The 18,222-nt window shown below is 39.5% G+C and overlaps 1 protein-coding gene across 1 annotated transcript in view; it reads left to right on the forward strand.

Moving 5' to 3' along the window:
- Positions 1-13,063, forward strand: part of LOC102821828 (protein FAM110C-like) — a 62,487-nt gene extending 49,424 nt beyond the window's left edge. The window contains exon 5 of the mRNA XM_006866718.1: positions 11,867-13,063. Within this exon, the coding sequence (XP_006866780.1) occupies positions 11,867-13,063 (1,197 nt within the window). The remainder of the gene's footprint in view (positions 1-11,866) is intronic.
- The last annotated feature ends 5,159 nt before the right edge of the window (positions 13,064-18,222 follow it).

Here is an 18,222-nt window from a genome sequence, read left to right on the forward strand (position 1 = left end):
AGGTTCAAACTGACCTTGAGGCCTATGGCGCCACACCAAGATTTTAGAAAAAAAAAATGACAGAGAAACTCAAGTTTAGACAGAGAAACTCAAGTTTTCTTATTGACTCATAGCTGTGAGCCACAGGTGAGAAAGATACATTGCTAACATTATTCACATAATAAACAAATCCTAAAAAGATGTTCCACCCTGTATTAAGAAATTAATTAAAATAGTACAGTGCTATTAGACTTTAAATAGTGTTTTTAAACAAACAAGTGCTATATAACTGTTTTGTAGATTATGCTGTATCCAGAGTTTGCCAGAGGAAAGGTAAATGAGCACATGGGTGAAATATATTTCTCTATACTTATGAGGGAGAAAGATAAGGCTTTCTACTCCCATAAAGATTCACAGCCTCGGAAACCCTGTACAGGGTCTCTATGGGTCGGAACCGACTCTACGGCACTTAACAACAACAACATACTTATGTGAGCCCAAAGATAATTAATTGATGTGCTTCTGAACAATTGCGGTTATTCGTAAATGAGTATGTTTATAATTCATGCTTTATTTTGAAGTCCACATTCAGAGCATTCAGAGCAGAAAACAAACTCAGCAAACTCTCTCATCTTCAAGGGAGAAGAATACTAATATGAATTTGGTTTGAAAAGATACACATAAATCAAAGTATGTTGTTGATTTTTTAGGTGTCATTAAGACATAATGAGCCCATGTGACACAGTAAAACTGTTCTATAGGTTTTCAAGGCTGTTATATTTACAGAAGGAGGCCTGGTTTCACGGTGGTTAAAACGTTTAGCTGCTAATTAAAAGGACAGTGGTTCAAACCCACAAGCTACTCTTCGAGGTGGTGGTAGTCATTCAGGGAAATGTGAGAACTGGACTTGAAATGGGTTTGGGGTTTTAATCTTTTTGTATAACCTTTATTAAAAATAATTTTGTCATTTCAAGAAAGTTGTAAAAATGGAATAATACATTATTAAGCTTTCAGTACAAGCGGCTTCAAAAAGTTCATGTGAAACCTCCATTACCTTTTAATTCCATTTTTCCATTACAATTTTGAAGTCCCTTGTATAATTCTCTAGATTAATCCAGTTGTTGGTATATTAACTTTTAATTATTTTTTATTCCTGAATATTATTCCATTGAATGGGTATGCCAAAATTTACATAAACATTTACCTGTAGAAGGACATTTAAATTGCTTCCTTTCACAAACTTTCACGTACAGGCATTTTGTATGTTGCTTTTGTTTTGCTTTTTTTTTTTTTAATTAATTGTGTGTGTGTGTAGATATAAGTATTAAATTCTTAAAAAAAAAAAAAAGCCCAGGTGTCCAATTGCTTGGTTGCATGGTAATTGCATGTTTAGTTTTTTGATTTTTGTTTTAAACTGACTAACAATTTTCAAAGTGTCCTGGTGTGGTTAATGCAGGTTAATATGCTGGACTATCAAGGTCGGTTTGAACTGTAAGGTTGGTGGTTCAAGCTCACCAGCATCTCCTCTGAAACCCTGTACAGGGTCACTATGAGTTGGAACTGACTTGATGACACTTAACAACAACAAAATATTCATTTATAGAATCTTGGTGTGGCGCTGTATGATAAGCACTAGTTTGCTAACCACAAGGTTGGCTTTTGAAACCCACCAGACACTCCTCAGAAACCCTTTGCATGATCTCTTTGAGTCAGAACTGATTCAGTTCTTACAATGACATATTAATTTACATTCCCATCAACAATTTATGAATGATCCAGTTTCTTCACATCTTTGCCAACCTTTGGAGTTATCACTATTATTATTATATTTTTAAAGAAATTTAGTCATTTAGACATATGTTTGCAGTGATATTTCATTGTAGTTTTAGTTTGCATATCCCAAATGATTAAAGGGGAGTCCTGGTGTGGCACTGTGAGTTAATGCACTAGACTATAAAGTGTTTTGAGCTGCAAAGTCAGCAGTTCAAGCTCACCAGCAACTCTTCAGAAACCCTATACAGGGTTGCTATGGATTGGAACCGACTCAACAACACTTAACAACAATGACAACAACACATGATTAAAGGCATTGGATATCTTTTCATATGTTTATTTTTCACAGGTGTATTTTCTTTGGTGAAATGTCTCGACATGCTTTGCCTCTTTGTAACTGGATTAATTTAACTTGTTTTGTACAGTTGGGTTTTGAGAGTTTTATATACATACATTTTATACCTATTTATTACTATTATTATTATGGATAATATATCTGTAATAAAACATTAACTGTTTCAACATTTTTTACATGTACAATTCAGTGACATTAATTATATACATCATATTGCGAAACTATCATCATTGTTTGTCTCCAACTTTTTCTATCACCCTTAACAGAAGCTCAGTCACCTAAGAAGTGAATCCCAGTTTTTCCATTTCCTCTCTTATGCCCCTGGTAACCATCCAAACCTTAGGTCTATATACATGTTCCTGTTCTAGATAAGTCAGATAAGTGGAATAAAAAATAATCATAAAATATTTATTCTTTTGTGACTGTCATTTCATTCAGCATGATGTTTTAAAATTTATCCATGTTGTCACATGTATCAGGATTTCATTTCTCTTTACAACTGAGTAATATTTCATTGTACATATGTATGTACATGTTTAATTTATCTGTTAATTTAATTATGGACTTTCAGGCTGTTTCCATCTTTTGACAATTGTGGATAGTGTTATAATGAACTTTGTCAGACAGGTTTCTGTTTGCATTCCAGGTTTCCATTCTTTTTGTGTATAAACAAAAGAATGGAATTGACAAATCATATGATAATTCTATGTTAAATGTTTTAGGAAACAGCCAAACTGTTTTCCACATTGGCTATACTATTTTTCAATTCCACCAAAAACAGATTAGGGGTTAAACAACACTCTTGTCAGTGTCTTGCTACTCCAATATTTTTCTAGCAAACTATCTCATTAGTGGAGTCCTGGTATGGTGATGTAAGATAAGCACTGGGCTACAAGGTCAGTTTAAACCACAAGGTCAGCAGTTCAAACTCACCAGCTGCTCCTCAGAAGTCCTACACAGGGTTGCTATGAGGCATAACAGACTCGCCAGCACTTGACAACAACAACTCCTTAATAGATGAAAAATTATGGATACATAGAGGTGGTGGGGCTGGTGTGCCGTAGAGTTGGTTCAGACTCATAGCGACCATGCATAGGGTTTCTGAGGCTGTAAATCTTTACGGGAGCATAAAACCTCATCTTTCTCCTATGGAATGGCTGGCAGTTTCAAACTGTTAACCTTGAAGTTAACAGTCTAATTTGTAACCACTACACTACCAGATTATATCCATAATTATTTTCTCCAATAACAATACATCTTAAATATAGCTTTCTAGTACTGATGATTGTTAATATGCTTAATGTGAATTCACTTACCATCTTCAAAATGTGGCAAGCAGATGACTAATTCATAACATTGTTATGATCAAAACAGTAAAAATCATTTATTGAAATGTGTTCTTTATCAAACATAGTCCTGTACTGCTTGGTTCAAATCCACCCATCTGATTTGCAGGAGGGTTAAGCACTCAGTTCAAATTCAACTATCCGCTTTTCGTGGATAGATCTAGTGTTCTGCTCCTGTAAAGATTATTGTTGTTAAATGCCATTGAGTCATTTCAGACCCATAGCAGTGCCATATAGGATTCTGAAGAGTGACTGGTCTGTAGTCAAGTGCTTATCGTCCAATGCCACACCAGGATTGCAGCATGGAAAACACTATGAGACTATTTTACTTTGTTAAATGGGGTCACTGTGAGTTGAAAACTCATCTGTCAGTTTGTCATACTGTGGTAGATTGCTTGTTGCTGTGATTCTGGAGCTATGCCACCGGTACTTTAAATACAAGCAGGGTCATCCAAGGTCAACAGGTTTCAGCTAAGCCTTAAGAATAAGACAGACTAGGAACAAGAAGAGCTGGACTACTTTAAAATATTTTGTCTTCACAAAACCTTATGAATAACAGTGGAATACTTTCAGATAGAACCAGAAAACTGAATACTGAAACATGATGAAGAGCACCAAAATATAGTCAGATACATTGCCAGAAAATGAGACCCTCAGGTTGAAAGACACTCAAAATATGACCAAGAAAGAGCTGCCTCTTCAAAGTAGAGTTGAATATAATGACAAGAATGGAGAAAACTTTCAGGACTTTCATTTGCTAATGGGGCACAACTCAAAATGATCAAGAGCCAATGCTATTGAAGGAAAAAATCCAAGGATACCGAAGACACTGAAAATGAGCAAGGTTCTGGGAATTCATGGGTGCAAATTGAAATCTTTCAACAAACAGATGCAGCACTAGAAGCATTAATTAATCTATGCCAAGAAATTAGGAAGGCAGCTATCTGGCCAACTGATTGGAAGAGATCCATATTTTTGCCCATTCCAAAGAGAGATGATGCGACCAAATTTGGAAATCATCAGACAATATCATTATTATTGCACACGAGTAAAACTTGCTAGAGATAACTCAAAAAGAGCTGCAATCTTACGTTGACAGAGAACTGCCAGAGTTTCAAGCCAAATTCAGACAAAGACAAGAAATGAGGGATAACATTGCTGATGTCAGATGGAGCTTGGCTGAAAGCAGAGAATGCCAGAACAATGTTTACATGTGGTTTATTGACTATGAAAAGACTTCTGATTTTGTAGATCGTGACAAGCTATGGACAACATTGCAAAGAACGAGTATTCTGGAGCACTTAAATGTGTTCATGGAAAACCTGTGCAGTCACTCAAATAGAGCAAGTACACACTAAATCATTTAAAATCAGGAAAGGTGTACACCATGCTTATTCAATCTGTACACTAAGTAAACAATTAGAGAAGTTGGATTATATGAAGAAGAATGTGACTTCAGGATTGGAGGAAGAGCTGTTAACAACCTGTAACATGCAGAAGAAGCTCTGGTAGCATAGTGGTTACAAATCGGGGGTGCGTACCACAAGGTCAGCAGTTCAAAACTACCAGCTGTTCCATGGGAAAAAGATGAGGCTTTCTGCTCCCACAAAGATGTACAGCCTCGGAAACCCTGTACAGAGTTGCTATGATTCGGAACCGACTCCAGGCACATAACAACAACATGCAAAAGATACAACCTTGCTTGCTGAAAGTGAAGAGGCCTTAAAATACTTAGGGATGAAGATCAAAAACCATAGCCTTTGGTGTGGGTTTCACTTCAATGTAGAGAAAAAAACAAATCCACACATCTGGGCTAATAAATACCAGCAAGTTAAATGGAGAAAACAATGACATTGTTAAATACTTCATTTTACTTGTATCAACCATCAACACTCATGGAATTGTTGTTGTTGTTAGATGCCATCGAGTTGGTACTGACCCATATGCCATCGAGTTGGTACTGACCCATAGCAGCCTTATGCACAGCAGAACGAAACACTGCCCAACCCGGTGCCAATCTCACTATTGTTGCCACTCTTGAGTCCATCGATATTGCCACTTGGCCAATCCATCTCGTTGGGGGTCTTCCTGTTTTTCTCTGACCCTCCACCTTATCAAACATGATATCCTTCTCTAATGACTGGTCCCTCCTAACAGTATGTCCAAAGTATGAGAGATGAAGTTTGGCCATCCTGGCCTCCAAGGAGCACTCTGGCTGCACTTCTTCCAAAACGGATCTATTGGTTCTTTTGGCTGCCCGTGACACTTTCAATATTCTCCTTCAACACCATAAATCAAATGTGTCAATCTTTCTATGGTCTTCATTATTTACTATCCAGCTTTTGCATGCATATGAGATTCTTGAAAATACCATGGCTTGGGTCAGGCTCACCTTAATGCTCAAGCTGACATCTTTGCTCTTCAACACTTTAAAAAGGTCTTGTGCAGCAGATTTGCATAATGCAATACATCGTTTGATCTCTTGACTACTGCTTCTATGAGTGTTGACTACTGTTTCTATGAGTGTTGATAGTTGATCCAAGAAGAATGAAGTCCTTGACAACTTCAATCTTTTCTCCATTGATAAGAATACTGTTTATTGGTCCAGCAGTGAGGATTTTTGTTTTCTTTACATTGAGGTACAATCCATACCGAACTCTTTGATCTTCATCATTAATGTTTTAAGTCCTCTTCACTTTTAGCAAGCAAGGTTATATCATCTGCATATCACAGGTTGTTAATGAGTCTTCCTCCAATTCTGATGCCACATTTTTCATATCATATAACACAGCTTCTCGGATGATTTGCTCAGCATAAAGGTTGAATAAGTATGGTGAAGGAATACAACCTTGTCACACAACTTTCTTAATTTTAAAAGATTCAGTGTTCCCATGTTCTGTTTGAACAACTGCCGCTTGATCCAAGTACAGAGTCCTCATGAGCACAATTAAGTATTTCAGAATAATCATACTTTTCAATGTTGTCCATAGGTTGTCATGACCCAAACAATCAAAAGTCTTTGTGTAGTCAATAAAGCACAGGTAAACATCTTTCTGGTATTTTCTGTTTTAAGCCAAGATCCATCAGACATCAGCAATGATATCCCTCATTCCACAGTCTCTTCTGAACCCTACTTGAACCTCTGGAAGTTCTCTGTCAATGTATGCTTGCAGTGATTTCTATATTATATTTAGTAAAACTTTAGTCACATGGGATATCAAAGAGATTGTCAGATGATTTCCACATTCCATTGGGTCACTTCTCTTTGTAATGGGCACAAATACGGATCTCTTCCAATCGGTAGTCCAGATAGTTGTCATCCAAATTTCTTGGCAGAGATGAGTGAGTGCTTCCTGTGCCGCCTCATTTTCTTGAAAGATTTCAATTATTATTCCATCAATTCTTGGAGCTTGTTCTTTGCCAATTCCTTCAATGCACCTTGGTTCTTGATCATATGCTACTTCTTGAAATGGTTCAACATTAACCATTTCCTTTTGGTACAGTGACTCTGTGTATTCCTTCCATCTTCTCTTAATGCTTTCTGCATCAATCAATAATTCCCCCAGTGAAGCTTTCAATAACAAAAGTTGAAGCTTGCATTTTTTCTTCGGTTCCCTCAGCTTGAGAAATGCTGAGTGTGTTCTTCTTCCATTTTGGTTTTCTGACTCCAGATTTTTTGCACATTTTATTGTAATATTTGGCGTTATCTTCTTGAGCTGATCTTTTAAATCTTCTGTTCAGCTCTTGGACCTCCTCATTTCTTCCATTTGCTTTAGCATCTCTACGCTTGAGAACAAGTTTCAGTGTCGCTTCTGACATCCATTTTGACCGTTTCCTTTCCTTCTTGTCTTCTTAATGACTTTTTGCTTTCTTCAGTTATGATGTTCTTGTTGTCATCCCATAATGCTTCTGATCTTCTGTCTTTAGTGTATAATGTATCAAATCTGTACTTCAGATGATCTCTAAATTGAGACGGGATATATTCAAGGTCATACTTTGGCTCTCTTGGACTTGTTTCATTTTATTCAGCGTCAGTTTGAATTTGCATATGAGTAATTGATGGTCTGTTTCACAGTCTGCCCCTGGCCTTGTTTTCACTGATGATATGGAGCTTTTCCATTATCTCTTTCTGCAGATGTAGTCAATTTGATTTCTATGTATTCCAACTGGTGAGGTCCATGTGTATAGCCATCTCTTATGTTGTCTAAAGAAGGTATTTGAAATAAATAAATCATTGGTTTTGCAGAACTCTATTATGCGATCTCCAGCATCATTTCTATCACCAAAGCCATATTTTCGAACTACTGATCCTTCCTCTTTGCTCCCAACCTTTGTATTCCAATCACCAGTAATGATCAATACATCTTGATTGCATGTTTCATCTATTTCAGATTGAAGAAGTTGGTAGAATTCTTCTATTTCATCCTCACTGGCTTTAGTGGTTGGTGCATAAATTTGAATAATAGTGGTATTAACAGGGTTTCCCTATAGGTGCATGGATATTATCCTATCACAGACAGCGTTGTACCTCATGACTGATCTGTATATGTTCTTTTTGATGATGAATGCAACACCATCCCTCATCAATTTGTCATTCCCGGCACAGTAGACCATGTAGTTGTCAGATTCAAAATGGCCAATACCAGTCCATTTCAGCTCACTAATGCCTAAGATATTGATCTTTATGCATTCCATTTAATTTTTGACAACTTCCGATTTTCCTAGATCCATACTTCATACATTCCATGTTCCAATTTCCAGTGGATGTTTACAGCTGTTTCTCTTCATTTTGTGTTGTGCCCCATCAGCAAATGAAGCTCCCACAGGCTTTTCTCCCACAGGCTTGCTCCGTTTGCGTCATCACAGTCAACTGTACGTTGAGGAGGCAGCTCTTCCCCAGTTGCATTTTGAGTGCATTCCAACCTGAGGGGCTCATTGTCTGGCACTATATCTGACAGTGTTTCTCTGCTATTCATAAGGTTTTCAATGACTAAATATTTAGAAGTAGTTCATCACTCTTTCTTCCTAGTCTGTCTTCATTTGGAAGCTCCACTGAAACCTGTCCACCATGGGTGACCCTGCTGGTATTTAAAATACCATGGCATAGCTTTCAAAATTACAGAAACTCACAAGCCACCACGGTATGAGAAACATAAGAAATTAAGCGATGCATTGCATTAGGCAAATCTGCTACATAAGACCTTTTTACAGTGTTCAAAAGCAAAAATGTCAATTTGAGGACTAAGGTGTACCTGAAGCAAACTATGGTATTTTCAGTAGCATCATATGCATGTGATAGTTGGACAATGAATAAGGAAGTCTGTAAAAGTATTGATACATTTGAGTTATGGTGTTGGAGGGAAATATTAAAAGAACCATGGACTGCTAAAGGAAAAAAAAAAATCTGAGTTGGATGAAGTACAGCCAGAATGCTTCTTAGAATCCAGGATGGCCAGACATGATCTCTTATACTTAGGACATATTATCAGGAAGGACCAGTCCCTGGAGAAGGACCAGTCCCTGGAGAAGGACATCATACTTGCTAAAGTGGAGGGACAACAAGAAAGAGGAAGAATCCCAACAGGATGGCATGCACAGAGGCAGCAGCAATGGGCTCAAGTGTAGCAATGATTGTGAAGTTGGCTCAGGACTGAGCAGTGTTTCATTCTCTTGTGCATAGGGTCGCTATGAGTCGGTACTGACTTGATGATACCTAACAACAACGCATATTGAAGTGTAGGAAACACCATGAGAAGGTGCTACTTTGTTACATGAGTCAAAAAATGACATAACAGCAGCAACAACTTAAAGTTATTTAGAAGGTGAATTTAATTAGCTTGGATTTACAGATGAGCAAAGGCAATGATAGATCCATTGACTTGCCCAAAGAATTTCCAAGACTTGCAGCTAGAGTACTCTTTGGAGACCAGGATGGCCAGTCTTCGTGTCTCATACTTTGGACATATTATTAGGCGGGACCAGTCGCTGGAGAAGGATATCGTGTTTGGTAAGGTGGAGGGTCAGAGAAAAAGGGGAAGATCCACAGTGAGTTGGATTGGTAAAATGGCAGCATCAGTAGGCTCAACCGTGGCAACAATTGTGAGGTTGGCTCAGGACTGGGCAGTGTTTTGTTCTGTTGTGCATAGAGTCACTATGAGTTAGTACCGACTCAATGGCACCTAACAACAACAACAAAATGTTAACATTGGAGTCCTGGTTTGGTACTGTAGGATAAACACTGGACCAAAAGTTTGGTTTAAACCGGAGGGTCAGTGGTTCAAATTCACCAGTCACTCCTTGGAAACTCTATTCAGGGTCGCTATGGGTCAGAATTGACTCGACGTCACTTAACAACAAATGATAACATATGAAATTATAGTGGATACATATATAGTAAATGATGGACCTTCACCCAAGCTTCAGACTAATTTCAAAGGTCATCTGATTAGGGGTTCCCTTAGAACTGCAGCTATTGCTTTTGCTGTTGTTGAGTACTGTCTAGTTATTTCCAACTTATAGCGACCTTGTGTAGGATTTTCAAGGAGCAGTTGGTGACGATGAACCACTAGTCTTGCAGTTGTGTTGTTGTTATGTACTGTGGATTCGGTTCCGACTCATAGTGACCCTGTACAGGGTTTCCAAGGCTGTAAATCTTTACAGGAGCAGAAAGTTTCATCTTTTTCCCATGGGACAGCTGGTAGTTTTGAATTGCTGACCTTGTGGTTCGCAGCCCGATTCGTAACCACTACACTACCAGAGTTCCTTAGTCTTGCAGTAGTAGTCCAGTATTTATTATCCAACATGCTACACAAAAAAGTCACTTTCAATTAATCAATTACAAATGCTTTTTCTCCTGTCTGACAAAGACGAGGCTTGTTGAATAGAGACATATTTGAAAATTGGGCTCTATCAGCCCCCTCCACCATTATCCTGGTGTAGGAAAACAAATAATTTAACCTGAGGCTCTGTCTTCATCTTTATTTCTCTCTGTAGGTCTTTCTTTTTCAACTACTTTTCCTAATACACCCACCACAGTCACCTTTTTCATTGAATCTGACATTTTCCTATGAGGCTATCTGGGAGTCTGGTTCTCAGAAAACTTGGTTTCAGTTTGTGTTTCTCCCAATAATTATAAGACTTAACCTCACAGGGATTAAAGAGTCTCCAAACCCCTCTTCAGCACAAAGTCATGTGCTTCCTGACCATCGGTGATGCATTGGTGTGGGCCATTATGCTGAAACCTTGGTTGAATTCATTCAGCCTCTGCTTCTGCTGATTCATCATCAGGTCCCCTACCTCAGAATCCTTTTGGTGTTTTTTGTTTTTTGTTTTTCTCTACTGGTACACAAGATGTGTTTTCCAAAATTAGATCATATCCAGGAAGGGACCTGCTGTCCCACTTGCTGCTGTGTTGTTCTCACACATTAGTATTCAATCACAACTCGTGAAAAGGTCATTTTGTTCTTAGTGTTTGCCTTAACCTAAGAGATAAGTTGGATTTCATTTTTTGGCAGATATTTTTAGTCCTTTTTCCAATTTTTGGAAAGAATGTAATTTTGGAAATATTTTCTCTGTTAGACTATTAGCATACTTATGCTGATCCACTCCTTTCCACTCCTCTTGTGAAACCATGGTTTTCCCATGACCTTAGTTACAGTAAAAACTAGTAGTGAAACTGGACATTTGATTAAGCATTTTGCCCCCACGTCCTCTGACACAAGCCCACTCTTTCTATGGATCCTTCTGCCTTGACTGGGTCATGCCTCACGGTCAGTCTGTGACCTAGTCTGGACCAGAACTCAAGTTCTTATTGGGTTTCTGGATTCATTCTACCCAACCCATAGACTGCCTCTGAATATACGATGCGTTTTCTTTCCCTATATGTCTTTTTTTTTTTTTAATAATAAAATATATATTCTCAGAAACTTATGAAAATTTAAAAACAAAAGTTTTCAAACGCACCAAGATCACTTTAAGAATCTAAAGGTGGTGTAGGCAGGATGCAGGTATAGGGACTCCATCTCCTGTGACCCTCATCTTCCCCGGAAATGCCACTGTCCAAACATTGATTACAGGACATTCCCAGGGCCAAGAAGGAGGCAGATGATACCTGGAGCTCAACAAACATTTTTCACTTCTGGCTCCCCAGCCCTGACCCTCCCATGCACTTCACAGAGTGCCCCCCTTTCCCAGAAGCTCTGCCAGCTCAGGGGCCAGTCAGTCAGGCCTGCACCCTCCTCCCAGGTGATTGGCTGGCACAGCCTGGGAGGCTGGTTTGACTGGAAGGTAAAGGAGCTGGCGGGCCGGGTGGCGCCGATCGCAGAGTGGAGGAGCGGCCAGAGGAGCACAGCAGACACTGGCCTGCGATTCACCAATTAGCGCAAACTTAGGAATTCACCCTAACTTCGTCCAGGGCCGGCAGGGTGCGGCGGGCACCAGAGCACTATCCACCAATCAGCGCGAATTTAAGAGTTTGCCCACAGGGAGCCGGAAGCCGGCAGCCTGTACCAAAGCGCCCAGACACATAGGGTTTGGAGCACCGGCGGCTATGCCCGCGGGGGGCTATTCCAGCGTGAGGATGCACGCTTTGTCAGCCATCGACGCACCTGTGAGCGAGCGGCTTCTGCACCGGGGCCCCCAGTACTTGCGCCAGCACCTGGACGCTGCGCGGCCGGCGAGTAAGAGCGCAGTGGAGAGGTTGGCCGCCGACCGCCTCAAGTACGTGAAGAGCCAGCCGGTTGCCGGCCCCACTGGCCGGAGCTCCACTTCCGAGAGCAGCAGCGAGAGTTGCTCCTTGGTGAGCCGGAGAAGCGCCCACGACACCCTCGGCGGGGAGGAGAAGGCAGCGGGTGCTTCCCAGCCCCCCGCCCGCGCTCCGTGCCCGGTGGCCCGCAGAGTCATTGCCCGGAAGCCTCTGAGGCCGGACTCACTGGTCATCTACCGGCAGAAATGCGAGTTTGTTAAAGGGCCGGGGACCGACAACTCCAGGGGGGGCTTGGTGAAGAAGCTCTTTCAAGGGCCAGGCAAGGACAAAGCACTTGTGGCCCCTGAGATGCCAAAAGTTAGAGAGGAGGTCAAAGAGGCAAAAGCCAATGATGAGGATACTTCCCCTAGAAAGGCCTCAGTGAGCAGCCTTGGCCCCAGCACTGTCACTAGTTCAGTAGTGCCCCAGGAGCTAACTGCCCTCTCCCTATCTGGTGGGGCACCCAGCAGGTGCCAAGCTGCACCCCCTGGTCCTGAGCTCCCGGAAGTTAGGCGCAGAGGCCTGCACCGTTCTCAATCTGATATCAGCTCCAGGTACTCTAAATCCATTGCTGAGTTTGACACCTTCTTTCAATACTGTGGCCTGGATCCGGAGGTGGTGGAGGACCTTGGTAGGGAAAACTTCTCTGCAGGATCAGACCACATAGCCTTCAAAGTCCGTAGCGTGAGCATAGCCACATCAGACAGTGGCTTCTCCAGGCACAGCTGCAAGGAAGATGGACTGCAGGAAGAGGAGCTGATAGAGCAAGCCCCCGCTACGACCTCAGTCGTCGAGAAGAATGCCCGCATCATTAAATGGCTGTACACCTGTAAGAAGGCCAAAGAGACTGCCAGCAAGGGGCAATAGGAACTCGATGTCGCCTGAGCCTGCGCTTGGATACTGGAAACCTAAGGTGTGCTTTCCCAAAGCTTGAGAATAGTGCCTGTCTTTGTGTGTGATTCTGAGTGCTTGGTCCGTGTGGCCAAGTTGGATAATGGCTAGTTACAGTTCCAGTTAGAGAACAGTGCTCTAAAACTGGAAGAGACCTACTAAAACTGCAAAACTGCTATTTAACCCAGGTTTCCAGACTCCAGATCCAGTGTTCTTTCTTATGACAAAGGTTATATTTGACTGTCTGCAAAGGTAATTCTATAAATTATCACCATCATAGCTTATTTGTTAGGGGAGAAATATCAAACCATGAGGCTTTCTCCCCTGGTAAAGATGTATAATCCTGGAAACCCAAGGGAGCAGTTCTACTCTATCCTATATAGTCGCTATGAGTCAGGATCACCTCAATGGCAGTGGGTGGGTTTGTTATTTAAACATAGGAGAAATCAAACTTATTTTTAAATGCCCAGTCAGCAAGCAGCTTCACACCTCCTGTTATTATTTAAATCCTGCATTGAAAACAGCCAAGGAACACCTAATTTTTATATACATTGACCCTTTGAGACAAACTCACTGTATACTGTCTTGATTGCAGATTGCAGCTTGTAGCCTGAATGTCACCAAGTAGAAGCCAGTGTGCACTTTCAAGGGGACATTAACCAAACTTGTGAATAAGGAAAGTTCTTTGCCAGATCTTGTCAGCAGTTTGACACTCATATAGTAACTTTCTTTGGCTAAAGTCTTTTGAAATGAAAACAAAACAAAAACTTTCTAAGGTCAGTTGTGAGAGTATCAGGGAGCTTGAGTTTGTTTAAATGAGGGAATTGGATGCAATTATAACATGGCTTACAGTTCTTAACTGCTCTTATTCTAGTTTATGTATCTCTCTCATCATAATACAGAAAGTACAGTATTTCTTGGAAATATTGTGCCCATATAAATAACATGCACACTCATATACTGTGCACAATACACAGAAGAAACTCAGGAGTAAAATGATTGCTCACTTTGAAAAAAATCACATAGCACATGTGTTATATGTAAAAATACAGTAATGTGTTCCCTTTATATAATAACAGAAATAAAGTTTCTGTTCTCACAATTTTCATAAATGCCTCAAAGAAAGTGCAAGTTAGTTTTGACATGGTGACACTCAGACTTCCTTGCTGTGTGAAGTGAACAAGGAATGATTTCTTTTAGAGAGCAAATAAGATCCTAAGGCTACAGACTGGATGAGTTGGCTGCGATCAGAACAGTATACACAGTAAAGTGTTTCTAACAAAGTCAAAATGCACACAGAAACTAAGTGTTCCTTTGCTATTTATATAAATCTAAATGTGTTTCCAGTAGCACAGAGATGATTGCCAAAGTTCTTTTGCTCAATGTACTTTTCTTTCACTGAGAAACTAACAAATTTATACTTATCCTCATTTATTATCCTTATTCTTCCTTTAGCATTTTTGGGACTAGTGAGAGGAAGGGAGAAAGTACAGTTTCAGAATTCTCCTTAAGAACCAAGAATTTAAACATTGCAGTGTAATTTTCTCTTTCCTTTCTGTCACACCTTGTTATATATTTAAAGAATGCTTCATGCAATCAAGTATTGTGTTTGTTCTGGACATAAACTTTAATAAGTGGTAGGGTAACATATTACATATATGTTATGTGTTAACATAGGACATGTTTGCATGCAACTCACCTATACTTGGAGATCGAATAATAATAAAACTTAGCTTCTGAGTGACCAGAGCCTTAATACAAGCATAAATAATATAAAACATGAGAACATTTTTGTTTCTCCTGACTTGAGCCTCAAAACTTACGTTCTTCTATTTTATCAAATAATTGTTTCTTCCTCTAGTATAATTCCTCAGACAAAAGTATTTTTTCAAATAAATTACATTTTTCACAAGTTGCCTTTTGGAACAAAGAAAAATGAATACAGCCAAGAGTATTCGTTCCAAGATGCTAGCCACAACCCTATGGATGTGCTGGAGGAAACTTATAGAGCAGAGTTTGGGGGAGGACTGATCTGGTAGAGAATTAGGAGGCTTGTCTTCTGTTCAGGAGCCCTGGTAGTACAGGGAATTAAGATGTACTGCTAACTGATAGTCAGTGGTTCAAGTCTACCAGTTCCTCTAAGGAGGAAAGAAGAGGCTGTTTGTTTGCTCCCTTAAAGATTTACAGTGTCAGAAACCCTGTGGAGCAGTTCTACTCTGTCTAACAGGGTTGCTGAGTTGAAACTGACTAGACATCAGTGTGTATGTTCATCTGTTCCGCTAGTCACTCACTCCTCTACTTTGGGCCTAGGCTTCCATCTTCGATATAATGAAGAGAGAGAGACAGATGATTTCCTGTCTATGTTTTATTATTATTTGTAATCAATAATATGTTTGTCTGTGGTCCATGAGTGGAACCCAGAAAAAGTAAAACAAAAACTCATTGTGTATGTTGTTGTTGTTATGTGCCATGGAGTCGGTTCCAACTCATAGCGACCCTGTACAGGGTTTCCGAGGCTGTAAATCTTTACAGGAATAGAAAGCTTCATCTTTCTCCCGTGGAACAGCTGGTAGTTTTGAACTGCTGACCTTGTGGTTCATGGCCCAATTCGTAACCACTACGCTACCAGAGCTCCTTCATTGCATATAGGACTATGTAAAACAATCAGCTGTGAAATACGTGTACCTCCAGGTAGCTAGTGGAAACCAGAGCATTCTGTGTTTTATTTAGAGTAAGTGGGTAAAATTGATGGTGGAAGTATTGGTGAGTTTTGATGACATCCAAGCAAAGAGGGAAAACAACAACAAACAAACCCACTACTATTGAATTTATTCCAAATCATAGTGACCCTCTAGGACAAAGTATAACTCCATAGGATTTCTATAGGATTGTTGTTGTTAAGTGCCTTTGAGTTGGTTCCATTTCATAGCGAGCTTGTATAGAGCTTCTGAGGAGTGGCTGGTGAGCTTGAACCGCCAACCTTGCAGTTCAAACTGACCTTGATGCCCAGAGCATTAACCCACAGCACCACACCAGGACTCCAGAACAATGACAAGGCTGTAAATCTTTATAGATACAGGCTGCCATATCTTTCTCAAGACAACTTCAAAACAAGCCAAATTAAAACCTAACAATGCAGAAATAAAATCACTACACTGTGATCTCGCCTGACCCAGACCCATCTCCATTTCTAGCTCTCCAATTTTTATACTGGCCTGTGAGTTAATCTTTCCAAAGCCCTTTTATGTTTAAGTCTATGAAAAATATTTAACAAGCTTGGTTAGCCTGTGAGAGCTGTCACTTCACTTCAAAAGCAAAGAGACGTCATTGAAGCAAGAGGCAACTATTTTCCCTCAGAGGGAAAGTGACAGCAAGTTTGGGGAACTACAGAGAGGTGAATCTGTATAGGAGAGCCAGAGACTCGTGTATGATCTTGATTCATTGTCATGCTTCTCAATCTGCCCTCTTTTTGTTGATTTGAAGTGGGGAGAGTGTCACCTGCTTTACCAGCTGTTTCATATTTATGCTCAGAGAGGGAAATGACATCACTCAGAACCTGTATAGTCTTCTCGAGCTTGTCTTTGGCAGTCACAACACTATAAAGATTTGCTTTACAAATTTATTCTACAGGACCCAAAACTTAGTTTGAATTATTTGAAACTCCAGTCAGTACTTACTACCTATTTCTTTAAAGAATTTTGAGGAGGAAATCAGCTGGGCTTTCTCCATACTGTGACGTTGATTGCTCACTGTAATATGTCTGTCATAACCACAAACCACCTTTAAATTAAAAAAACAAAACCAAAAAAACTTCACTTCTTCTAAACAACATTTGTTTCCTCTGAAGAAGAGCCAATACAGAATCAACAACTAAAGCAAATGGGATTGCAGAGTTTGGTAGACTTTGTGTGGATAAAGCAGTTACCCTGGCAATTTAAAAACAAAAACAACCCCCCCCCCCCACACACACACTATTTACAAAGAAACTATAAATAATTACTTATTTAGAAACTAGTTTCATAATTTTTTTGAAGACATGAAGGCAAGATTTAAAATTGTACATTTTCTCTAGTTTACCAGGACAAGGCTGGTAATTCCTCTGGATTCATTTTAAGATTTCAAGGGAAATTCAGAAAATTGGAGGTGAACAAGTTAGTCTCGTAAGTGAAAGAGAAATAAATAGGTTTAATATGGAAGGGTTTGTCCCCTTACTATATAGATATTATAAATGATAATTAAAATGATTCCATCCAGACTTAAATAACTTAATAACTAGATCATCAATTTTTAACTTCATAGGGTAAAAAATGTTTGCTTTATAAAACTAAGCTGCAGTCATTGACTATCTGAACTGTAAGATGACGTATACATATAATCTACATGTATGTATACTGAGGGTCCTGGAGTAGTAGACAGGGAACTATTCATCCGTGAAACTGGATAATTTTGGTGTTCAATTTTCTAGAATTTCATTCATGAAAATTGCTCTTCTCTTGGTATTTAGTTATCTCCCTACTGTTCAATTCTTTAGACTGGGGATGTGGCAAATTTTAGGACTTCCTTGTTTTCTGGGTTGTTTTTTTTTTTGCATAGAACATTTAAGTTGTTGACTTTAATATTATGAGAAAAGAATGTTAACTTGCCCTTTGGATTAATTCATAATAAATATGATTTAATTTCAAGGAGTGAATTTAGCACTTTTCAAGCAAAACTCCTCAGATATTTTGATAGCTTTCTTCACAATTTTCTTTGGTAATAAAGAAATGCATATAGAGGCCCACAGTAAAAGCTAATGAGATGTGTTTGTGGCCCCATCATTTGCAAAGATGCATTGAGAGTATGTTGTTGTTAAGTGCTAACTGGTCTGTTTTGACTCATAGCAACCTTGCATTGGGTTTCTGAGGAGCAACTGATGATTTTAAACCACCAGCATCTAGGTTAGCAGTCCAGTGCTTATCCTACAGCACTACACTAGGACTATAGAACAAATAAAAATAGGAAGCTTCTTTTTTCTTTAATATTACTTAGAAAGTGTGTATTTATATTATGTGCATGTTTTAGGAAAACAACTTGCTTGAATAAGTATGGTGGTGGTTATGTGCCATGGAGTCAGTTCTCATAGCGACCCTGCATAA

The sequence above is a fragment of the Chrysochloris asiatica genome, unplaced genomic scaffold, assembly GCF_000296735.1.
Source record: "Chrysochloris asiatica unplaced genomic scaffold, ChrAsi1.0 scaffold00095, whole genome shotgun sequence".
Lineage (NCBI taxonomy): Eukaryota > Metazoa > Chordata > Mammalia > Afrosoricida > Chrysochloridae > Chrysochloris > Chrysochloris asiatica.